Source organism: Miniopterus natalensis, chromosome 2 (genome assembly GCF_054644295.1).
Source record: "Miniopterus natalensis isolate mMinNat1 chromosome 2, mMinNat1.hap1, whole genome shotgun sequence".
Taxonomy (NCBI): Eukaryota; Metazoa; Chordata; class Mammalia; order Chiroptera; family Miniopteridae; genus Miniopterus; species Miniopterus natalensis.
The window spans coordinates 176,456,100-176,476,484 of NC_142082.1; the positions used below are offsets into that span (position 1 = coordinate 176,456,100).

A 20,385-nucleotide genomic window follows, 5' to 3' on the forward strand; every position below is an offset into this window, starting at 1 on the left:
AGTAGGATACAAAGAGAAAGAAGTTATGGAAGGTACACTCAGGCCTCAGAACCCTATGGTCAGGAGGAAGGGAGCAGCGATGTGCGCTAGGGTGCTGGCGGCTTGTCCCAGGGTTCCACATAACTGTGTGAGGGATAATACAAATGACCCTGTGAATTGTATTCAAAACTTGAAACTGACCAACTCAGTTATACCAACTGTATTAAATGTTACCCAAAGCCTTTTCCATTCTAATATTTAAACAGTCTAGGACCATAAAATCGGGCGGGGGGAGGGGGGAGAACGACGACTTGGCTGGAGAAATGGGGGAAAATCACCTACTGTTATGCGTATTATCTGTAAGAAAATCACAAACATGTTTGAAGTGGGAAGATCCTGAAATTTCTAGTATGTGAGAGTTGCATTCAAAATGATATGCATATCATCAGTCTTTTATATCCCAAATTTACTAATTTATTTTAAGTGAATGTAAAAATATAAGGACTTTGCATAGGTTCATACAAAAGCTTGGTTCTCTCAACTCAGTTTTTCCAGGCTGTCAGCACAGTTTTTGGTAGTAAGAATTCAAGACATATTTGCTGCATGAGTAAAAGGTCTTGAATCCCTCAACCACCAACAGGCAGGGTTTTAGAACACTAAGTCTTTTAGTGAGGGGAGAACACTTACTCAAACATAGTGCATCTGCTCGGTTGGAGCACATTGATTGATACCTCCCTTTCCCTTTCAGTGATTCTTCTTATTAAAACAAATTAAACCAAACTGGAAAAGCTTTCCCCAAAACACCACTAAAAAAGAAAACCACTCCCCCTACATATCAGTGTAAAATATCAGTGCCTTTGCTGAAATAGCGTTCTTTTACTGAAATACTTACTCACATTAAAACTGAATCTTTTATTCCCTTGGATGGTGATGGCCTGTCCTAGGTCTATGAATTTCTCAGTTCTGCACAGTGCAATCAGGTCCAAAGAGTATTATGTGAATTAAAATATTACCTTAATAACAGTGGTGAAAGAAGATAAGGCACATTTTTTTCTTTTCTCAGTAACAGAATTTATTGATCAGTATTAATTCATTACCCAGGATACTTTTAAAATACATGTCATCTAAAAGTTGTTGTTTCTGGATTTTTGAATCAAATTTATCTTGAGTTACCTTTAAATATGACTATCACACTAAACATCTATCATTACTAAAAATAAGAAAACAAAAACTTACTTGTTATAATGACAATTAGCCTACCGGAGACAGGAAAAGGATAACAGCAACAACAACGGCAGCTGACCAGAGCTGCAGCACAGTCACGCAGACAAGCACCGAGTAGGCAGAGAGTTATCCAGCATGGCAACCCTGTAGCTAACGTTTACCTAGTATATCTGACCAAATGCCAGGCACTGTCATGAGCATTTCATATGCAGTATGAAGCAGACACTACTCTCATCCCCATTTTAGAGATTAAACAAAACCAAAAAAACACACAGAAGGTTAATAACTTGCCCAAGATCTCCAAGCTAGTGGGTGGCAGAGACGGGCATCTGATCCAGAGCCCACATTCTTAGCCTGTTATTCAGCAACAACTCATAATTACGGTCCCCATTACTTGAAAAAAACTTTTTGGTTTTATATCTTTCTTGCAGATTATTTTTAAAAGTATAAAGCATTTGGAGGACAATATTCTAATTGGGAATAATTTTGAAAAATATTTTAATATTTTACTAAATACATGGGTGGGCAAAAGTAGGTTTACAGTTGTTCGTATGGAAAATACAACAATTAATAAATAACAATATAAGAATGAACTCTGTGCTGCATGTACTCACAACTGTAAACTTACTTTTGCCCACCCCTGTATATGGTAGCTGTTCCTTCACTCAGAATCATGACGTGGTTTATAGAATCTCTTTAATTTGTAATCACATCTCACAAACCAGTGAGATCCCCTTTTCCTAAAACAAACAAAGAGTAAAAAAAGAAGAAAAGCCACCACCAAATCACAAGATTCCATATATGCATATACTTTAATAACAAAGGTCACTTTAGCTGTAAATGAACAAAGAAAGGCAGACAAGGAGAACTTAACACATGATACTTCCACAAGTTTGGTCAAACAGGTATACATGAAACTTTAAAGCATATACTGTCTGTGTTAACAGAGGCTATAACTACCTAATTTGATTACACACATTTCCTAAAACACTTTTATCAAAGAGTGCAAAGTTAGAGCAAACAATGATGTCAAGAAAATTTTAACAAAGTCTTTTAAGAAAGTCTAAAAACCTCCTATTTTCCCACATTGACTCTCAAAACTTTGATTTTTTCTTTAATATCAGAGTACCAGTTTGCCACTTTAACTTTTACCATACATGAAAAGTTATCAAAAATATATTGATGGGTCTATACTAATTGTGCTATTTATATTTACATTAAGCAAATTCTTTATATACAAATTACCATGTGTCCTATGTGAAATTCATTAAAAAGTTAAAAACCACAGAAATGTCATTAGAAACAACTGCTTTCCATCAATGAAGAACATTTTAAAATAATTTAACTGAAAAAAGTATTGAACTCCCCACCAATTTCAGCTGCAACAGTATTCCTCCTGAATGTTTTCTGTGATTTAAGGGGAAAAAAAGAACTGGGTAAAGCTTGATTGCAAGGAATTAAACGATAAAAATTTGATGAGTGTTTACTGATCTTATCTTTAAGAAATTTAGAGTCTATTTAGGTTGGCAATTAAAAGCAGCAATAATTTTTAAAATTATTTTTTGTTAAAGAAACAAAAGTCTTTAAAAACTGTCAAATGCACTGTGTAAATACTTTTCATATAAATTTATATCACAAAATAGTATCCCATAGTGAACTGAGTACAGGCATGGCTGTTTGATACTTCCAAAAAGGGCCAACTTTAAAAAAAAATTAAACTATTTCCAAACTGGAAAGAATTTAGATTTTAAAAGTATCACAATTAGGTAAAAGAAATTTATAAAGACTTAAGAGGCAAATATTTGGGGAAACACTCATAGAGAGATTATATTAATACCACTAAAATTAAAAAGTCACTTTAATTGTTTTAGATTCGCAGTCACATAGGAAGGAAATGAAAAAGATGTTTTTTTCCTGAGAAAAAAACGAGCACAAATTCATAAGCTTTCACATTTAAATATAATTGATTAAGATGGCCATAAACCAAGTGCAGCACTTTGTTCAGTACAGATGCATTTCTCTTGTCTAAGAACTAACTGATTTTGTAACAATCACTGAAAAATTTATGACTCTCTGGTCTGAAAATACAGATTAGCTCCATTTTGGAAATTATCTTAATTTATGTTGATTACACACTCCACTAAAGCAAGAATCAAGGCTGTAAAATATTTACCTAATTAATTTGTGCTCTGTCGCTGGACTTTAGAATACTGTGTGTCTTCCTCCTGACTAGGACGTTTCCCGCTGGTGAGACCAGTGCCCACGGAGCTTCTTCCTACACATTTAAAAATATACGTTTATAAAATAGGAAAAGTGAAGAGAACAGTATGCTCAAATGCTTTATTGTTTTTTTTTAAATCCTCATCTGAGGATAATCTCCATTGATTTTAGAGAGGAGAGGAGAGAGGATTTTAGAGGGAGAGAGAGGGAGACTGCCAGATAAAACACACTCCAGTAATAACACCTGATCTCTTTTTAAAAAAATGATCACCCCTCAAATGCTGCCTTGTTTTTATGATATAATGATTCAAATTGCAAATACATACTGACTTCCTGACATTATTAATATTACCCTTACTAAGAATATATGTGCACCCTGGCCGGATGGCTCAGTTGGTTGGAGTGTCATCTAGTACACCAGAAGGTTGCAGGTGGGATTCCAGGTGAGGCCACGGACCCGGCTGTAGGTCTGGGAATTCCCTGGTCAGGGAATACACGGGAGGCAGCCATCGATATTTCTCTCTCATCGGTGTTTCTCTCTCTCTTTCTCTTTCCCCCTCTCTCTAAAATCAATGACCATGTCCTTAGGTGAGGATTAAAAACTTAAAAAATATATATATGTGGCAACTAAATATATCATACAGAAAACCACTGCAGACTAGACTTTGTAAGGAAAACTCATGTGCAAAGGACTAAAGGTCTATGATAAATTTTTTGGCCTTATTCACGGGGCCACTGACACTATTACCTTTTCGCTGACAAATATATCTAGAGAGTAAAAAATAATGAACGTTCTGAAAATATCACATTTTGAGTTTTATTTTATCCTTAAAATTGCTCTCCTTATTCAGTTTGCGAGAAGATCTTTACTTTGACCCAAATCCTACTACATGTAATGATGCTTTCTGTCTCTGAAATGTCACTAATGGAGTTAGGAAGTGTGTTGTATGTATGTGCACACACATTTTAAAGAGATTTTAAAAACATATTGTAGTGAGGTTTAATAAACAATATACTTGATTATTAATCTCTTGATGTTAAGTGCAGAAATTTCCTTTTGACTTACTTCCGCTGCTGCTGCATCCTGGGATATTTTCTCCAGGAGAATACCCCATGAGGCCTCCATTCCCATTAGGATTAGAAGGCACTGATGCAAGAAGACCTAAAGGGGAAAATGTCCAATTATGATCAAGATCAAATCAAGGGTAGGTACACAAACAGCTGCCAAAGCAGCAATCAAAGGCAGCAACTGACGCACCTAGTCCCCGGTATCGTGAAAGCTGCTGGTAGATCTGCTTCATCCTCTCAATATTCAAACGGCTTGCCTCGGCGTGGTTCACCATCGGTTTAGGGTAATTGACTCCTATCAGACATTTGGCTACCTTCTGGATACCTTCTGGTGCATTCCAGGGATCATAGATATACTTTGCAGGGAAGCCTCTTAGGACAGGCAAATACCGCCTTTTGGGAGAAGGAAGAAAAATTATTAATAAAATGAACTATAAGCAAATTATAAAGAAACTATTTATTAGCTATGAATGACCAAAATCAAATCAGTACCATTTAAATTTTTTGTTTACCCTTCTTCTCGCCTCTGCTGACCATCATGAGTGGGGTATACTTAAAGCGTTGCTTAAACATGAAAAGCTCTTCCTGGATTAGTTATTCCAAACTGAATAATAATCACCCTTGATTTACCTGATATAGTCTCCATTGGGATCTGTTCTCCTACCAAAACCAACAGGGCAATAGCAGTGAAAAAACTGTTGAAAAAAGGAACTACAAGACAGCCACATCCAACTTCCAGCATTTATGCTCCAATCTGCATCAAGTAATAATTCTTCAAATACCTTCAGAAGTAACAGTAACCAATTAGTTTGCACACACATAATTCTCAAAGCAAGCATTTTCCAGGTCTTTGAAGATCAAAAGTCAAGACAAAGAAAATCTAGCATAGAACTGTAAAATTAAACATTCCAAAGTTAGCTTTCTTGTCTATGTTTTATTCTACAATGAGTTATTTCAGGAAAATAAATATATCAGTAATATAAGTGGATTTCTGAATAGAATTTACCTTTCTAATCTTTGCAGTTTTATTGGGAGGAGGGTAAAAAATTATTCAAGTCACTGATATAAAAGGAATATGAGGAGATTAAAAAATGGAAGACAAATAAAAGCAATAAACACTTTCAAGAAAGGAAAAATGCTACTGAAAAAAATCACCAACAGAAACTTAGAAGCTTAGTATACTGGCCTACCTAAAGAGAGCATCCAAATATAAATGACCTTTGAAAATGCACTGGCATTATTTCTTGATCCAAGAGGAAAGCAGAATTAAATGATATTTAATAAATTCATGAAGTATGTGCTACACATCTACCTCATATAAACTTTGTACTAGGAAATATAACAGATGCAAAAAAATACAGGATCAGAAATGGTCCTTGGAGACGCAAAATTTATGACATAAGTAGGAAGGTAAAACATATATATATAAGTCCTGTTATATATAACTACAAGATGATGCTACAAAAAATAGTACGCTTCACTTTACATAATAAGAGTATTACTAAAAAGCTGTGATGTTGAAGTGAAGTGAAATTATATATATTTTAAAATTTATACTACAAATTCACTATTTCTAAAAACTCTTGGGTGAATCCCTTCTGTAACAGAAATGATCACCTATAAATATGTTGACGCAATTACGTCTTGAGTGTTAAATTTTATACTTCCCTTGATGGCGAGGCTGGTTTAGCCACAGAAATGACTTGAAATTAACTGAACCAGTTTTTGCCATATCTCCTGTCTGATTATACTTTTGGTCTCCAAAAGTGTGACTGTATTGCGGGAATTAAATTCTTTGACCACTGAAAAACTAGATTATAAATGAATAAACATAATAGACAACTTCTAGGAAATGTTTTAGTAAAGTATAGAGTCCTTCAAAGTAAGGCATGCTACATTAGTTAGAACATTTACCTTCATTCCTTCCTCCCAACTAATCCACAGGTCACCTCGTGTAACAAAGCAAGCAACTGCATGTCTGGCCAAATGGTGAATCCAACCCTCTTGACGAAGCTGTGTCATGATGGCATCAATCCATGGAAAACCTGTCCGCCCTTCTGCCCATTTTGCTAAAGCCTCAGGATTCTTATCCCAAGGAATCTGAACACAGATGGGGTTTCCTTCCATTTTATCAAAGCGTGGATTATTTGTTGCTGCTGTGTAGAAAAATTCACGCCATAATAGTTGCCCATAAAGGGAAAGGGGAGGGGAACTGTTCTTTTTCACCTAAAATTAAAAAGCAAACAAGTATTCTAAGCAACTTTTTAAAAAGTATTTTAAAAAATAAAAAAATCCAGTTTTAGCTAATACCTTTTTGTAGAGATCTGTTAGTTTGAAGTAAAATAGTCGACATGACAAACAACCAAATCGGAGGTAAGGACTGAGTCCAGTAGGGCTAGCAAGCAGGGAATTGGCATTCATTCGAGGTCTTTCAAAGTTAGCCACCCAAGCCTGAAAACACACAGAGAGAATTACCCTAACTTTTCCATTTTAAAGAAGTGTTTAAGATTTAGAAATTTAAAAACTGTTACATAGTTCTTGGGGAATAAAATCTTATTATTCCAGCCACAAATGACATCTTTTAATAGAAAACTTCAAGAAAGAATAAAAGTGAGCATTTTTTTGTTGTTTCAGCCATCCTCACGTAGCACATACTCATGTGAAATAAATTACCTTTGCATTCCTAACACAAAGCTGAGAGCACCTTCCACCTGTCTCCTTGACACTGAAACAAGGTGAAGTAGAAGAACTCTACCCTAGCTTCAAAGTTATGGTCATGAGACACCAACTTACAGAGAAAGAATAGAAGAGGCGGTGTTGGTAACAGCTAAAAAGGGAACAATCAGAAGAGGAGGAGAAAGGGATTCAGATGAGGAGAGACAGCTGTTAATTTTCAAATGTTTAGGTTTATGATATTTTAAGTATCTCTCAATCCTTTTTCAACAGTCTATTTTTTTGTTTTTAAAAAAAGGAAAATTTTTTGAAATGCCAGTTTGGAAATATGAGTGTGATCTATATTGTCATACTTTTCTTTCCAAATGCCTTTCCAAACGTGTGAGTGCTTCAGTTTCTCCACCTGGCCATACTGCAGAGGGTAAGCCATCTGTATCAAAACCTGAAAAAATAAAAATTAAAAAATCATCCTTTTGGCACATTATTTGTTTTTATTTAACCACAATAATTGCAAGAAAAATTACTTTGCAGAAAAATTATGACAGTAGCATAAAAATGAATTGATAACCCTGGATAGATCCTCACATATAGAAGATATAACATGTTCTCTCTTCTTTAAAATATGTATTTTAAGGTGATAACAGACAAATCATATATTTTATTTTTATGTTTTTAAATATTTTTATTAATTTTTAGAGAGTAAAGGAGAGAGAAAAACACATCAATGTGAGAGCGGAACCTTGATTGGCTTCCTCCTGCATGCCCCCTACTGGGCACTCAGCCCAAATCCAGGCTTGTGCCCTGACCGGAAATTGAACCAGCAACCTTTCAGTGCACAAGATGATGCTCAACCAACTGAGCCACACTAACCAGGGCAATCACATATTTTAGAACACATAAATAATGCACAGACTTATCACTTCTTAGTTTGAGTTTCTTTTATATTTTCTCCTATCTTTATTTCTCTCTTAGTGCAAAATATATGTCAAATCAGAAATGGGATTTTCTGAGGGATTTATTAGCTCTTAAGTTTCACCTTTTTACCATTTATACCCACCCAGTTCTTCCAGTGAAGGGACTCCATATTTCTCATCATGGTCATCAGACAAAGGAGTTACGCACTTTTCTATCACTTCCGAAGTAATTGTCTCTACCGGTATCTCTAGTGGTTCCATTTTGCTGATGAGAGTCTGGAATCTTTTATAAGTAAGAGGTGGTTGTCCACCATTGAGTTCTATGATCCTATTACAAAAGTTAGTAAAATCCAATTAGTATAAAAAAAAAGACAATATATTTTGATTAAGCTCTGAAAAGGCTTAAAATTAGAAAATAAATTTAATTACTTGACTTCTAGGAGAATGACCAGGAAACTTGTTAAAAACAGTTAATGAATCTAAAAATAATTTTCTTCATTTTCTAGACATCTGCTAAGTGTCAAAAATATAGAGCATGCAAACCGAAACCTTTAAGACAAAGGGTATTAAACACCTATGAGTGAAAAAAACTGGCTAAATTAGCCTGAAGGCAATTACACAAAAATATGGAAATATGAAAACATATTATAACTCAGCTCAAAGAATCTCTTAATCATCAATAAAAACTTAACCAGGCCAATATTATATCAAGGAGCAAACAAGTCTCATTAATTAGGATTTTATATTACTGTAGTGACAATCACTTGCTATTTTCTATTGTGCTCATGCTTTTGTTAAAAATGTCAGCATACCTATTTTATATACACATTTTATGTATCTTATGTACATTATGTTTACTTCTGATCACTAATTGCTTCAATCGAGTTGTACTAAAAGGAAAGATTAGCCTTTGCCAATGGTAGTTTGAATTAGACACTACTTGGGAATAACCTTTTTCATTATGGCGATTTGCTTAGCATTTAGCCTTAATAAAGAATTACTGGTAAAATCCAGCTCCATCATTTTATGGTCAGGAACTGAAGCCTACCAAGAGCTAAGTAAATCAGTCCAGGTGATATAGCTAATAAATAGCAAATCAGGGCTTTCTTAATCCAAATACAGTACATTTATCATTAAGCCATATATATTATGTATCAAGTATATGTATAGGACATAATTACCAAAAAAACTATCCTCTCTGATTCCAGTAATTTTTTTTTGGTGTAATACTTTGAATTTATACTTAAGGTCATAATAAAATATGTCAATTTTAATGATACTGCAATGACACTCTGCTAATTATATAACAGAAACAAAATAAAAACCTTAGAAAATGTTTTCTATATGTTACATTGTTTTATGATGGATTACATATGGTTAATATTCACATTCAATCCAATAAACAATTCAATTTTATATATAATACGGCGTCTTCCACTTAGAACCAACTGCTCTTATCCTATTTTGCCTCCTCCTTGCTATCAGCTCCCTAAAGTTAAGAAAACTGGTAAACCAGAAGGCAAGTTTATTATCAAAAGATATATGACTTCTGGCTTAATATCAAGTAAGACCCTTGCTGAATCAAGTCACCATTTTTTAATACACTTGGAAAAGTTGAATAAAATTAACTAGTTTGTCATGTTACTTATAATTAGTTTTATTAACTTGATAAAAATGAGTAACTTATAAAGTAAAATAATTTAAAAGGCAGATAAATTATGAGAATTCAGCACTTATAAGGACAACAATATGCCAAAGGTTCGTAAATTAATGAATCTTATGAACCTTCAAAACTCACAGCATGTAATACTTGCTAAATTTCAACTTGACCACAGACTCTTTTGTTGGACAAAGCATCACTAAAGACTGGTATTTCAAGAAATACACTTCGAGAAAGTAATATTTCATACAATTTGTATCTGGATTTAAAATCTAGATAGACAAAATATACACACATGAAGTTAAATAACTTAAGACAATAATACAAAATATATCAAGGCATTTTATGCTTATGTATCAAATAAACTATAAAATTAATATTGCTAAGAGCCCAGAAAGGCAAGACCAACAATAGGCTAAGTTTGGACAGTCAAGGAGAAATTAATACTCAATATTTTGAAACTAAAATTCTGAGTATTTTGATCTTATGCACTATGATTGTAAGTTTGGTATCTGTCACTGGGTAAGTAAAAATCACAGCAGTTGTGCTAAGGGTTTAATATATATATTTATTTAATTCGCCCACAACGTTATTAAGGATATGGTATTTCCATTTTACAAACCTACATCCCACAGGTTAAAACTTATTTGTCTAGGTACTTACTACTACTTAATTGTACATTTAAAAATGGTTAAGATGACATATTATATTATGTGTATTTTACTATAATAATAAAAGAAAAAATACTTACTTGTCCAGGTCATATAATGTATGTGAAATTCGTACAATTACTTCTACTCCAGCTTCAGTAGCCAGTTTCTTAATAGCTGCATCTCGTTCCTTTCCAAAGGGTTCAGAATCATACTCAATTGAAAGTTTAGTAATGTTCCATTCCTAAAGTAAGATAAAGGGGTAAAAGGTACACACATTTTAAGAACAGTTTTTCTATTTTAACAATGGAGGCTAAAAAATAGTGAAAAGCTCATGATTTGCCTATCAAATGATTATACATACATCAAACATTGAATATGCAGCAAGAAAATGTGCAATTTATAAATTCAAAAAAATATATATAAGAAATGTATGCTCCCTAGATATCAAGCATTGTGCTAGGCATTAGTCTAGCAATATGCTTAAAACCAGCTTCTTAACACTAAATGTGTTTGTATAGTACTTTACTTTTTCAAATGATTTATACTTACTTTATCTCATTTGCTCCTCAAAACAACCCTCAGAGTTTGGTACTTTGGTTGGTTTCTCCATTTTGCAGATACGATTATTTTAAAACTTTAGGGACTTGCTCAAGTTCACAGAGTACCAGAATGCCTGAATTTATGCCTGCTGCTTCTAAGAATTGGTCTTTAATAAACCTTTGATAGCTAATATGGTATAAGATGCTTTGTTGGGGTACTCTGTTTTATTTCTGATTGCCAAAAAAATGTTAACTGGAAAATATGGAGACAGTAATAATAGCAGCTATTAGAGTGTCAGGTGCTATTTTAATAAGTGCTGCACATCTCCTTATACTGATTTTCAATGAGGAGACTGTGACTTCAGGGAATTAAGTGACTCCCCAGGGGAGTAGTAAAGTTTTTTAAATTCTAAAATCTACTATGATATATCTTACAAAGAAAAAAAAATCATCTCTAATTCTACCATTATTTAACTGACTATAGAGCAACATTAGGTAATTCTCCAAACCTGTCACTAATGGTGGCTTTGTTTGTTTTGTTTTTTAATTGCTATTATAAACCTTGCATTGCCCATCTTTATCTTTATACATCTTTATACATCTTAAACATTTTGGGGCATCTGTTCTATTTTTTCTAGAAATAATTCCTTCAAAAACAATTAATGGATAAGATATGCACATTTAATATTTTATACACACTGTCAAATTGTCCACCAGTTACACGGTGCCAATTTACACTCTCATCAGTAGCACACCAGTGTTTACTCTCCATACATCTGCTCCCCATATGAAAAACAGTGGTACCACTAATACACACAGTATACAAAGAAAAATAATATCTCATTTAAAATATTTTCCTTTCTTGAAAGTCTTGAAGAATTCCTACCAAGCTGTCAACAGCTGCTCCCTTTGAGGAATAAAATTTAGGAGTGTAAATAATATAATTATTTTTATTTTACACACTGTTGCATTGTTCAGAATTGTTAGTATAATCATGTCCTGCTTTTGAAACTTAAAAATAAAATGAGAATAGAAAAGCATTATATTTGTTTTACAGTAAGGGAGCATCAAGTAGTAGTTAAAAAACACATGATCTAAAGTTCTGAGTTCAAAAACTGCTCAACTGTTTATGCAAATTCCTAAACTCTCCACATCTGTTTCCTCATCTAAAAAATGAGTAAAATGTAAGTAAGGTGTTTAGAGAGTGCCTAGCACATGAGCACTGTGTGTTTTCTATAGTAAAATGAAAAAATAATAATATCATGTTACTGGGCTGCTGAAAGATCAAATGAGATAATGTTTGTAAATTGTTTAGGACACAGTACATAGTAAGAATAGCTATTATTATTACTAACCATTTGTATATTTCTTCTTCTGCAAGTTGCAGCTTATATTTGCTTGGTTTTCTATTGCAATTCAGTTTTCTCTTAAGAATCTGTAAGAGCTCCTTACATTTTAATGATAGCAACCTTTCTGCCATGTGTTACAAAAATTTTTTTCTAAATAGTAGTTTCCATTTTAATTCTATAATTTTTTTTGACAAAGTGTTTTAGTTTCTAGAAAGTAAATGTTAGAGTTTGAGGTAAGTCAATAACACTCCCTCGCCTTTATCCCATTTGATAAAGGAAGGGAACATAAGTCAGGGAGCAAAAGGTCAAAATATGGATCATGTTGCCCTGGCCAGTGTGGCTCTGTGGTTATAGGGTTGGCCCATGCACCAAAGAGTTGAGGGTTCAATTCTGTTAAGGGCATGTACCTGGGTTGCAGGTTCATTCCCCAGCCCCAGTCGGGGCTCATGTGGGAGGCAACCAATCAATGTGTCTCTCACATCAACGTTCCTGCCCCCCCTCTTCCCCCCCCCCTTTCCTCCCTTCCACTCTCTCTAAAAATCAACGAAAAAATATCCTTGGGTGAGGATAAACAACTATATATATATAGAGAGAGAGAGAGAGAGAGACACACACACACCCCCCCCCCCCCCCCATTCCACTAGTAAAAGTTGAACTGGAGAAAAGATACTAGGTTTAAGGGCAGTAAGCCTGTTGATATTGTGCTCCTGAATTAAACAGATTTGCCTACCCAGTGATAAGTAGCACCTTTCCTGCAGTGCCGACTGCTCCTATAAAATTCATCACATGGAAGAAGGGAACAGGATGTGTGCTCTCTGCAAGTGCAGAGGAGAAAAGGTGCAATCTGAGCTACACTAGCCTAGCTCCTTCTACTAAACTCAACAATGAGATCATTCACGTCTTCTGTGGGGAAACAATAGTGAACGTCTCTCCACAAGAAAAACAAGAAGGTATGAAAGAGAAGGTTCTAAGGTGTCCCAAAGCAGCAACTGCAGAAAGCAGCTACCACCTCTTAATGAAGGGGAAATAAGTAATGACTTAAGAATTTAGAAGAGCTCCTGTCCCCCTTGCTAAGATTCACACCTCATTGTATGGGATGTGCTGCTCCAGGAACACACAACCTTCCCTTTCAGAAAGAAACTTCCCAGAGGGATAGGGTCAGAACTAGTTCATAAGAGAGCCCACTGGGTAGCTGAGAAGCTTCCTGGAGGGTGTGGGCTAACTTTTCTAAAAAATAGAAAAATCGATGAGAGAAAAATTAACTGCAATAGAGGGGAGCTGATCTGTAGAAGTGGTCCACTGGGTGGCAGAGAAATTTATCAGAGGGTGTGGGTCACCTGGAGCTTATCTGTGGAAGTGGCCTATCAGGTGGCAGGGAGAGGCCAGAGGGTACACGTAGGCTGGGGCTTGTCCAGGAAAGCTAGTGACGTGTTACTGGGCCTCCCACATGCTCATCTGCTGGGTAAGGTGCCAGGAAAAAAGCACAAGGATACCAAGAAGGAAAGCTCCTTTTCTCCTGCTATGGCCTTGCAGAGAACCATCAGCAATGTGTATTGACAAAGCCTAATATCAAGCCAGCTGGCAAAGGAGAAGTGTTTTACAGCATCCATTTTCAGTATCACAAAGCAGGGCAAATAAGGGTGGATTTGGAGCTGAGAGGCAATAAATTAATTACTGCACATTTATTTTCCCTCTATTTGTCTATTTCTATTTCATTGATTTCCATTCCTCTCTTGATTCTTTCTTCTACTTGCTATTAATTTTTTTATTTTTTAAGGTGGAAGCTTCTTTGATTCCCTTCTTTTCTAACAGCGTATTGAAAAATATTTTCCTCTAAGCACTACTGTAGCTAAATCCCCAAAATTTTGATATACTACGTTTCCATTATGATTCAGTTATAGTTGCTGTTCTCTTGCTATTCATTTTAATTTAATTCTACTGAAGTCAGAAAATATACTCTGTAAGATTTCAGTCTTCTGAAATTTATTGATACCTGTTTTGTGGCTGAGGGTATGGTCTATCTTGATGAATGTTTCATATGCATATGAAAGAATATTTATTCTGCAGTTCTTAGGTATAGTGTTCTACAAGCATTAGTTACATCAAAAATTGGTTGATAGTGTTACTCATATCATCTGTTTCTTAATTTTTGTATATCCTATCAATAACTGAGAGGTGTAAAAATCTCTCTGTGGATTTATCTATTTCTCCCTAGAGCTTTACCAGTTTGAGATTCATGTATTTTTTTTACTGTTAGTAGGTACATATACATTTATGATGGTTATATCTTCTTGAAGTGAGACTTTACTCTGTATCTCTAATAATTTTTTCTTGAATTCTATTTTCCTATGCTTACTGTTTGCAAAGTACATTATTTTTCAGTCTTTTTTATTTCAAAATACCTGTTTCTTCTTTTTGAAGTGTCTCCTCCAAACAGCATATAGTTGGATCTTGCTTATTTTTTACCCAGTCAACTTGTGCCATTTAAATGGATACCATTTACATTTAATCTAATTATTGATATAGTTGGGTTTAAATTTACCATCTTGGTAAGTTTTCTTTTTGCCTATCTCTTCTGTCCCCCACCTGCCTTCATTTGAATGAGTCAAATATTTTTAGTATTTCTTTTTAAACTCCTCCATTAACTCTTTAGAAATAGCCTGTTATTTTAGAGCACAATTTGCATTCTTATCACAGTCTACCTTCCAATCACATATTACTATTGAATAATATAAGAACTTATGTACACTTCTGTTTACCTTCCTCCTACCTGTGTGATCTTGTTATGGATTTTATTTATATTATGTTACAACCCCGTAATATTGGTATTATGCTCTACAATTCATCACTATTAGTTCTTTTTAACCTGTCAATAGTCTTTTAAAGAAAACAGGATATATAAATATACATAACTAAAATAATGAAAAAGGTGGCCTTTTATATTTCCCCATATATTTAGTGTTCTTCCTTCTTTGCCACAGATCCTTTCATCTAAGATTATTTCCTTTTACTTAGCAGAACTTCCTTTAGTATTTCTTATAGAACAGATCTACTGAATATACATTATCTCTGCTTTTATCTGCTTAAAAATGCCTTCATTTTACTTGTGTGTGTTTTTTCTTTGTTTTTAAAGAATAGTTTTGCTAAGTTAACATGGTTGTAGTTCTTTAAAGATGTCATTCCATTGTCTCTGGACTCTTACTGTTTCTGATAAGAACCACTAATAATTCTTTTTGTTTTTTGGTCCTCACCTGAGGGTATGTTTATTGATTTTGAGAGAGAGAGGAAGGGGGACAGAGAGAGAAACATTGATGCGAGAGAGAAACATCGATTGGATGCCCTGATGGGGGATTAAACTGGAAACCTAGGTATGTGACCTGACCAGGAATTGAACCCACAGCTTTTTTGGTATATGTTCCAACCAACTGAGCCACCCAGCCAGGGCTCACTTACCATTCTTATTGTGGTTCCCTAAGTATGTCTTTTCTCCTCCACCTGCTCATAAAAGTGTCTCTTTCAGTTAATTGACTATGATGTGGCAAGATGTGGTTTTCTTTATATTTATACTATTTGATATTAAGCTTTTTGGCATTGTGGGTCAATATATTTCATCAATTTTGAAAAATTCTCAATCATTCTATGTTCAAATATACATAGTAGTTCTGTCCCAACCTCTCCTCTTTTCTCTAAGTCTACAGTTAGACATATGTTAAGCCATTTACTATTTTCCACAAGTCTCAGACACTCTGTTACTTTTTTTTAAAAAAATCTTCTTTCTTTTTCTGTTTCAGTTGGGATGATTTCTATTGATTGTCTTCAAGGTCACTGATCCCCTGTGCTGCTCTGTCCAGTCTGGATAAGCTCACTGAAGGAATTAATTTCTGGGATTGTGATGTTTCAGTTCTGGCGTTTTCATTTGTGTGTTTTTTTAATACTTTCCATTTTTGTACTGAAATTACCATCTATTCACATGTATCTTTCACTTTTCAACTAGATCCTTTAATATCACTAGCATAATTATTGTAAAGTCCTTTATTATAATTCCTACATGTGCATCAACTGTGAGACTATTTCTATTGACTTTTTTTCCTTGATTGCAAGTCACATTTCCCTGCTTCGTGTGTCTTTTTTTTTTTATTCTATACCAGAAAATGGTAAAAAGAATAAAGATAAAATAAATAATATTTGTCCCTAGAAAAGTACATACACAGTCTTTGCTTTCTCTGACTGCTAGAAGTTCAATTAATATAGTCTGTAACTGATCTGGGTCTGGGCTTTGCTGCTGCTTTGGTTAAATTCCATTCACCACTGGCTTTGAATATTTTGAGGACAGGATCCAGATTTTTCTTCAACAGGGTTTGGGATTTGAGTACTGCCAAGACGTCTTTCTCTGCTTTACGGCCCAGTCACTAGCTTTACAAACTGTAGGTCATCTCTCTTTACTTTGCTGTCTACCCATCAGCTTTATGGTTGCTTTGTTACCATAAAGTTCTCTTTGTTTTCCAGCCCTGTCCCATAATTTTCTGCACCACAGGAGACATCTTTCTACCCTACTGTCCTGTCCCCAGCTTCAGTGGACTACTATTGCACTAAGTGAATGCCCAGTGCACTTCAATGAGGGATCTCTTTCAGCTCTTTTCCCTGCCTTAGCCTTTGGCACACTGCCACTGACTGGTACTCTATGAAAGCACTGTAGGAAACAACTGTAAAGTGGGTGTAAACTTGCTCTGTAGCTAGGGCTTCTTGAGATTCTAATCTGCCATGTCAGCCTACATAGGACCACCAAAAACTCTGTAAAATTTCAGTAGAAAGCTAACTAAAGAAATTATAGCTATCTACACAATGTAATACTAGGAAGCCATTTAAAAGACTAGGGAAGTAATATGGAACAATCTCCAAAATACACTGTTATGTAAATAGAGCACTGCACAGAATGGTGTGTGTTTTCATTTTAGTTTTTAAAAAGGGGGATGACAACATACACACACACATACAGATATATATGTATACATATAATCTGTACATACAGATATAAACGTAAAAACATACATTTTTATCTACTCAAAAAATATTTCTAATGAATACACAAGAAATTGGTAGTTGCTACTTCTGGGAAGGGAATTAGCAGTTTAAGGCAGAAGAAAGATTTTTTTCATTATAAGCCACTTCTTTCACTGTCTGACTTTATCATGTGTAACTTTTTTACTAAATAAAGAAAAAACCCCACATTTTTATTAAAACTTGTATTTCCCACACTTTAAATTACCCAAAACAACTTATTTACCAAATATGTGTATTCTCTGACAAGAGATTACTATTTTATGCATAATTACCTTGAAAAGCCTAGGAAACACATCTGCTGGTTGCCCACGAATCACAAACAGACGAGAGTTTAATTTTCGCAGATTAGCATCAAGGTCTTCAAGACATTGAAGCAAAAATCTAGGGAAAGGATAATATTATTAAAATTATTAGAAACATATTTTGAAGATACAAAATACTGCAAAATCATGTTATTGAAATGTGAACTCTATCGTCTTATTACCTCTGATATATAAATTACTGTGTCTAGAAGCCATACATATAATTTTTTTAAATTATAGCACAAGTGTCTTAGTATTTTAATGAAGTTCCTAAATTAAATCACTAACTTTCATTAAATAATAGTGACTGTTAGAATAAAATAATTAAATGAATTGATCTCATTGTTTAAACTTGAGAAAATGAATTCAAGTTCATACAGAAAAACCAACCTGAAAAACCTACAGCATTTTCTACTGGAAAAAAAATGGAAACATCCTATTTAATCACTCTGACCAATGAATAACTGAAGAGTGTGAACATGTTATTGGGGGATATTGTAATTAAGAGAGAGATAACAATGCTCATTTTCAAGTTTCTAATCCAATCAAAGAAAAAGAAACTGATAATAGATGTTAAATTATGTGGCATTAACTCTCTGAGTATAGAGTATGCCAGATTAATTTTAAATAAAAGATTTATGAGGCAGGTGGGGCTATGGATTTTTTCAATGAAATAAGTACCAACAAGGCTTACACATGACAGATATGTGGAGAAATTCTGGGGCAATACCAGAAGACTGCTTACTGTGCATCTTTTATTATGAAGAAATGGAGTGGACAAATGTGAAAGAACAAATGTGAAAGAAAAGTGACTCCTGGAAGGTACGACGTTTGCTTCATGCTAATTTTCTGTAACATTTTATCTAGATTCTGTTTCCCTTAGCGGAAATATGATCTCTGTGGGCTTGGGGAGTCACAGTGCTGTATGCAGGAGGATATTAAAGGCATCCCATCATTGCACCTTAGGTGGTCTCACAGTTATTCTTAAACAAATAGGAAACAAACCTCTGTATCCTCACATTTATATTTCACCACATCCTTTTTCTGGCTTAGAGTTATCTCCCTAGCACCCCATCCTCACTCCACTCCACTCCACCCCACCACTACCAATGTGCAAATACTTTGGGGGAAAATGTTACTGTGTTATAGCAATATACAAGTACTTAAGTTTTGTAAAATTATCTGTAACTATAAATAACTTATGTTTGGTGATAAATGTTTATTTGGGAAACACCTAGTTTATGTATTTGCTTGGCAAAAGAGTTTTTAGACATCAGCAATCAGATCAAAAACAGTTGAATAAACTAGCAATTCTAAATTTTCTTAAATTTAAACAGTACAAGACTAAACTGTCCTGGGAGGATAATTCAAGGCAGAGATAATTCTCAAACCTCTTTTGTACCATTAGTTTCAGTATCTTCTCTACCAGAGCTGGTAGTATATAGCAAGAGTTCTCCTTATTCACCGTTTTAGTGGAAATATTTCTATGTGGTACAAGCAAGTCAATGATAGACTGTAAGATGGGGGAAAAAGAGAGAAAGGACCTGATTAATTTATATCATGAGTAAGTCTTGATTAATTAATAATTAGTCCTTTATTTTTCCCTTTCTTGTTCACAGGCTGAATAATCACTCTTAATGCTTTTCAATAAACACCCTATGAAACAAACACTGCACAAAATGATATGGACTGAGGCAATCAATGTGTTGCAAGAGAAAAAGTTTTGCAACCAAAGAATTAATTTTATTTAGGCACTCCATAAAGCAAAGGAATAGAAATGTATTTAAGTATGGTGTTTTTCTTCACAGATGTTATTTTTTAAATTTTTATTTTCAATTACAGTTGACATTCAATATTGTTTTATATTAGTTTGGGGCATACAGCACAGTGGTTAGACAATTATGTAATTTATGAAGTGATCCCCTGATAATTCAAGTACCCACATGGTATCATACATAGTGATTACAATATTATTGACAATACTCCCTATGTTGTACTTTACATCCCTCCACAGATGTTACTGATGGAGTTTTTCTTTCATGGATATTATCGTTTACATCACTAATTTCACATAAATATTGCAGCGGTACGGTGCACTCAAATATAGGTGCTTTTAGAAAGAATATAATGCTTACTTTGCACTCAGATATCTTAAATAGAAAAGACTTGTGAAGAAAAGAAAAAGAGCAGGATGGAGAACACTCAGTGATGCTGTCCTCTACTATAAGGCTTTTTACACTAAGACTTTTAAAACTGTGTGCATATATCATTTTGATAAAATAAAATTTACACTGCAAGTATCTGCTTAATGTTATATGTGCATAAGAAAATAACTGAAAGTATACTTATACCAAGCTATTAACAACAGCTACCCTTGGGGGATGGGAGTTTGGGGTGGGGTTGAAGAAGAAACACATTTTTTTTTAAACTTCATAAAAAGGTATAAAATTGATAGTTAGCATATACCCCTTCAAAATAGAACAAAACTGAGAAATACTGTATCTTCTGTAAACCTGGTTTAATACATAGTGAACATCTTTTTAAAGCAATAGAATTTTCATGGTTTCACTGTATTCCCATTGCACAGATTTCCCATAATTTAACAGGTCTAGCAACCAATTACTATCCTTTAATCAATCTTGAAAAGTTCTAATTTCCTCATCTGTAAAACTGGGATAGTAACAGGACTCATATCATACATAGCATGGTTGTGAGAATTAAATAAATTAATATATGTGAAGTT

General features: G+C 34.2%; 1 protein-coding gene across 2 annotated transcripts in view; it reads right to left on the reverse strand.

The window, feature by feature from the left end:
* Positions 1-1,996: 1,996 nt before the first annotated feature.
* Positions 1,997-20,385, reverse strand: part of CRY1 (cryptochrome circadian regulator 1) — a 45,370-nt gene continuing 26,981 nt past the window's right edge. Inside the window, exons 2-12 of one of the 2 annotated variants that reach the window (XM_016223205.2) lie at positions 17,613-17,721; positions 10,490-10,632; positions 8,222-8,406; positions 7,518-7,606; positions 6,802-6,942; positions 6,406-6,717; positions 5,122-5,273; positions 4,682-4,884; positions 4,490-4,585; positions 3,377-3,478; positions 1,997-2,610 (exon numbers count right to left, since the gene is read on the reverse strand). In XM_016223205.2, coding sequence (XP_016078691.1) covers positions 3,381-3,478; positions 4,490-4,585; positions 4,682-4,884; positions 5,122-5,273; positions 6,406-6,717; positions 6,802-6,942; positions 7,518-7,606; positions 8,222-8,406; positions 10,490-10,632; positions 17,613-17,721 — 1,528 coding nt within the window. In that variant the 3' untranslated portion in view covers positions 1,997-2,610; positions 3,377-3,380. Of the gene's footprint in view, positions 3,479-4,489; positions 4,586-4,681; positions 4,885-5,121; positions 5,274-6,405; positions 6,718-6,801; positions 6,943-7,517; positions 7,607-8,221; positions 8,407-10,489; positions 10,633-17,612; positions 17,722-20,385 lie in introns of both variants that reach the window. The other variant, XM_016223204.2, reaches the window with a different exon arrangement.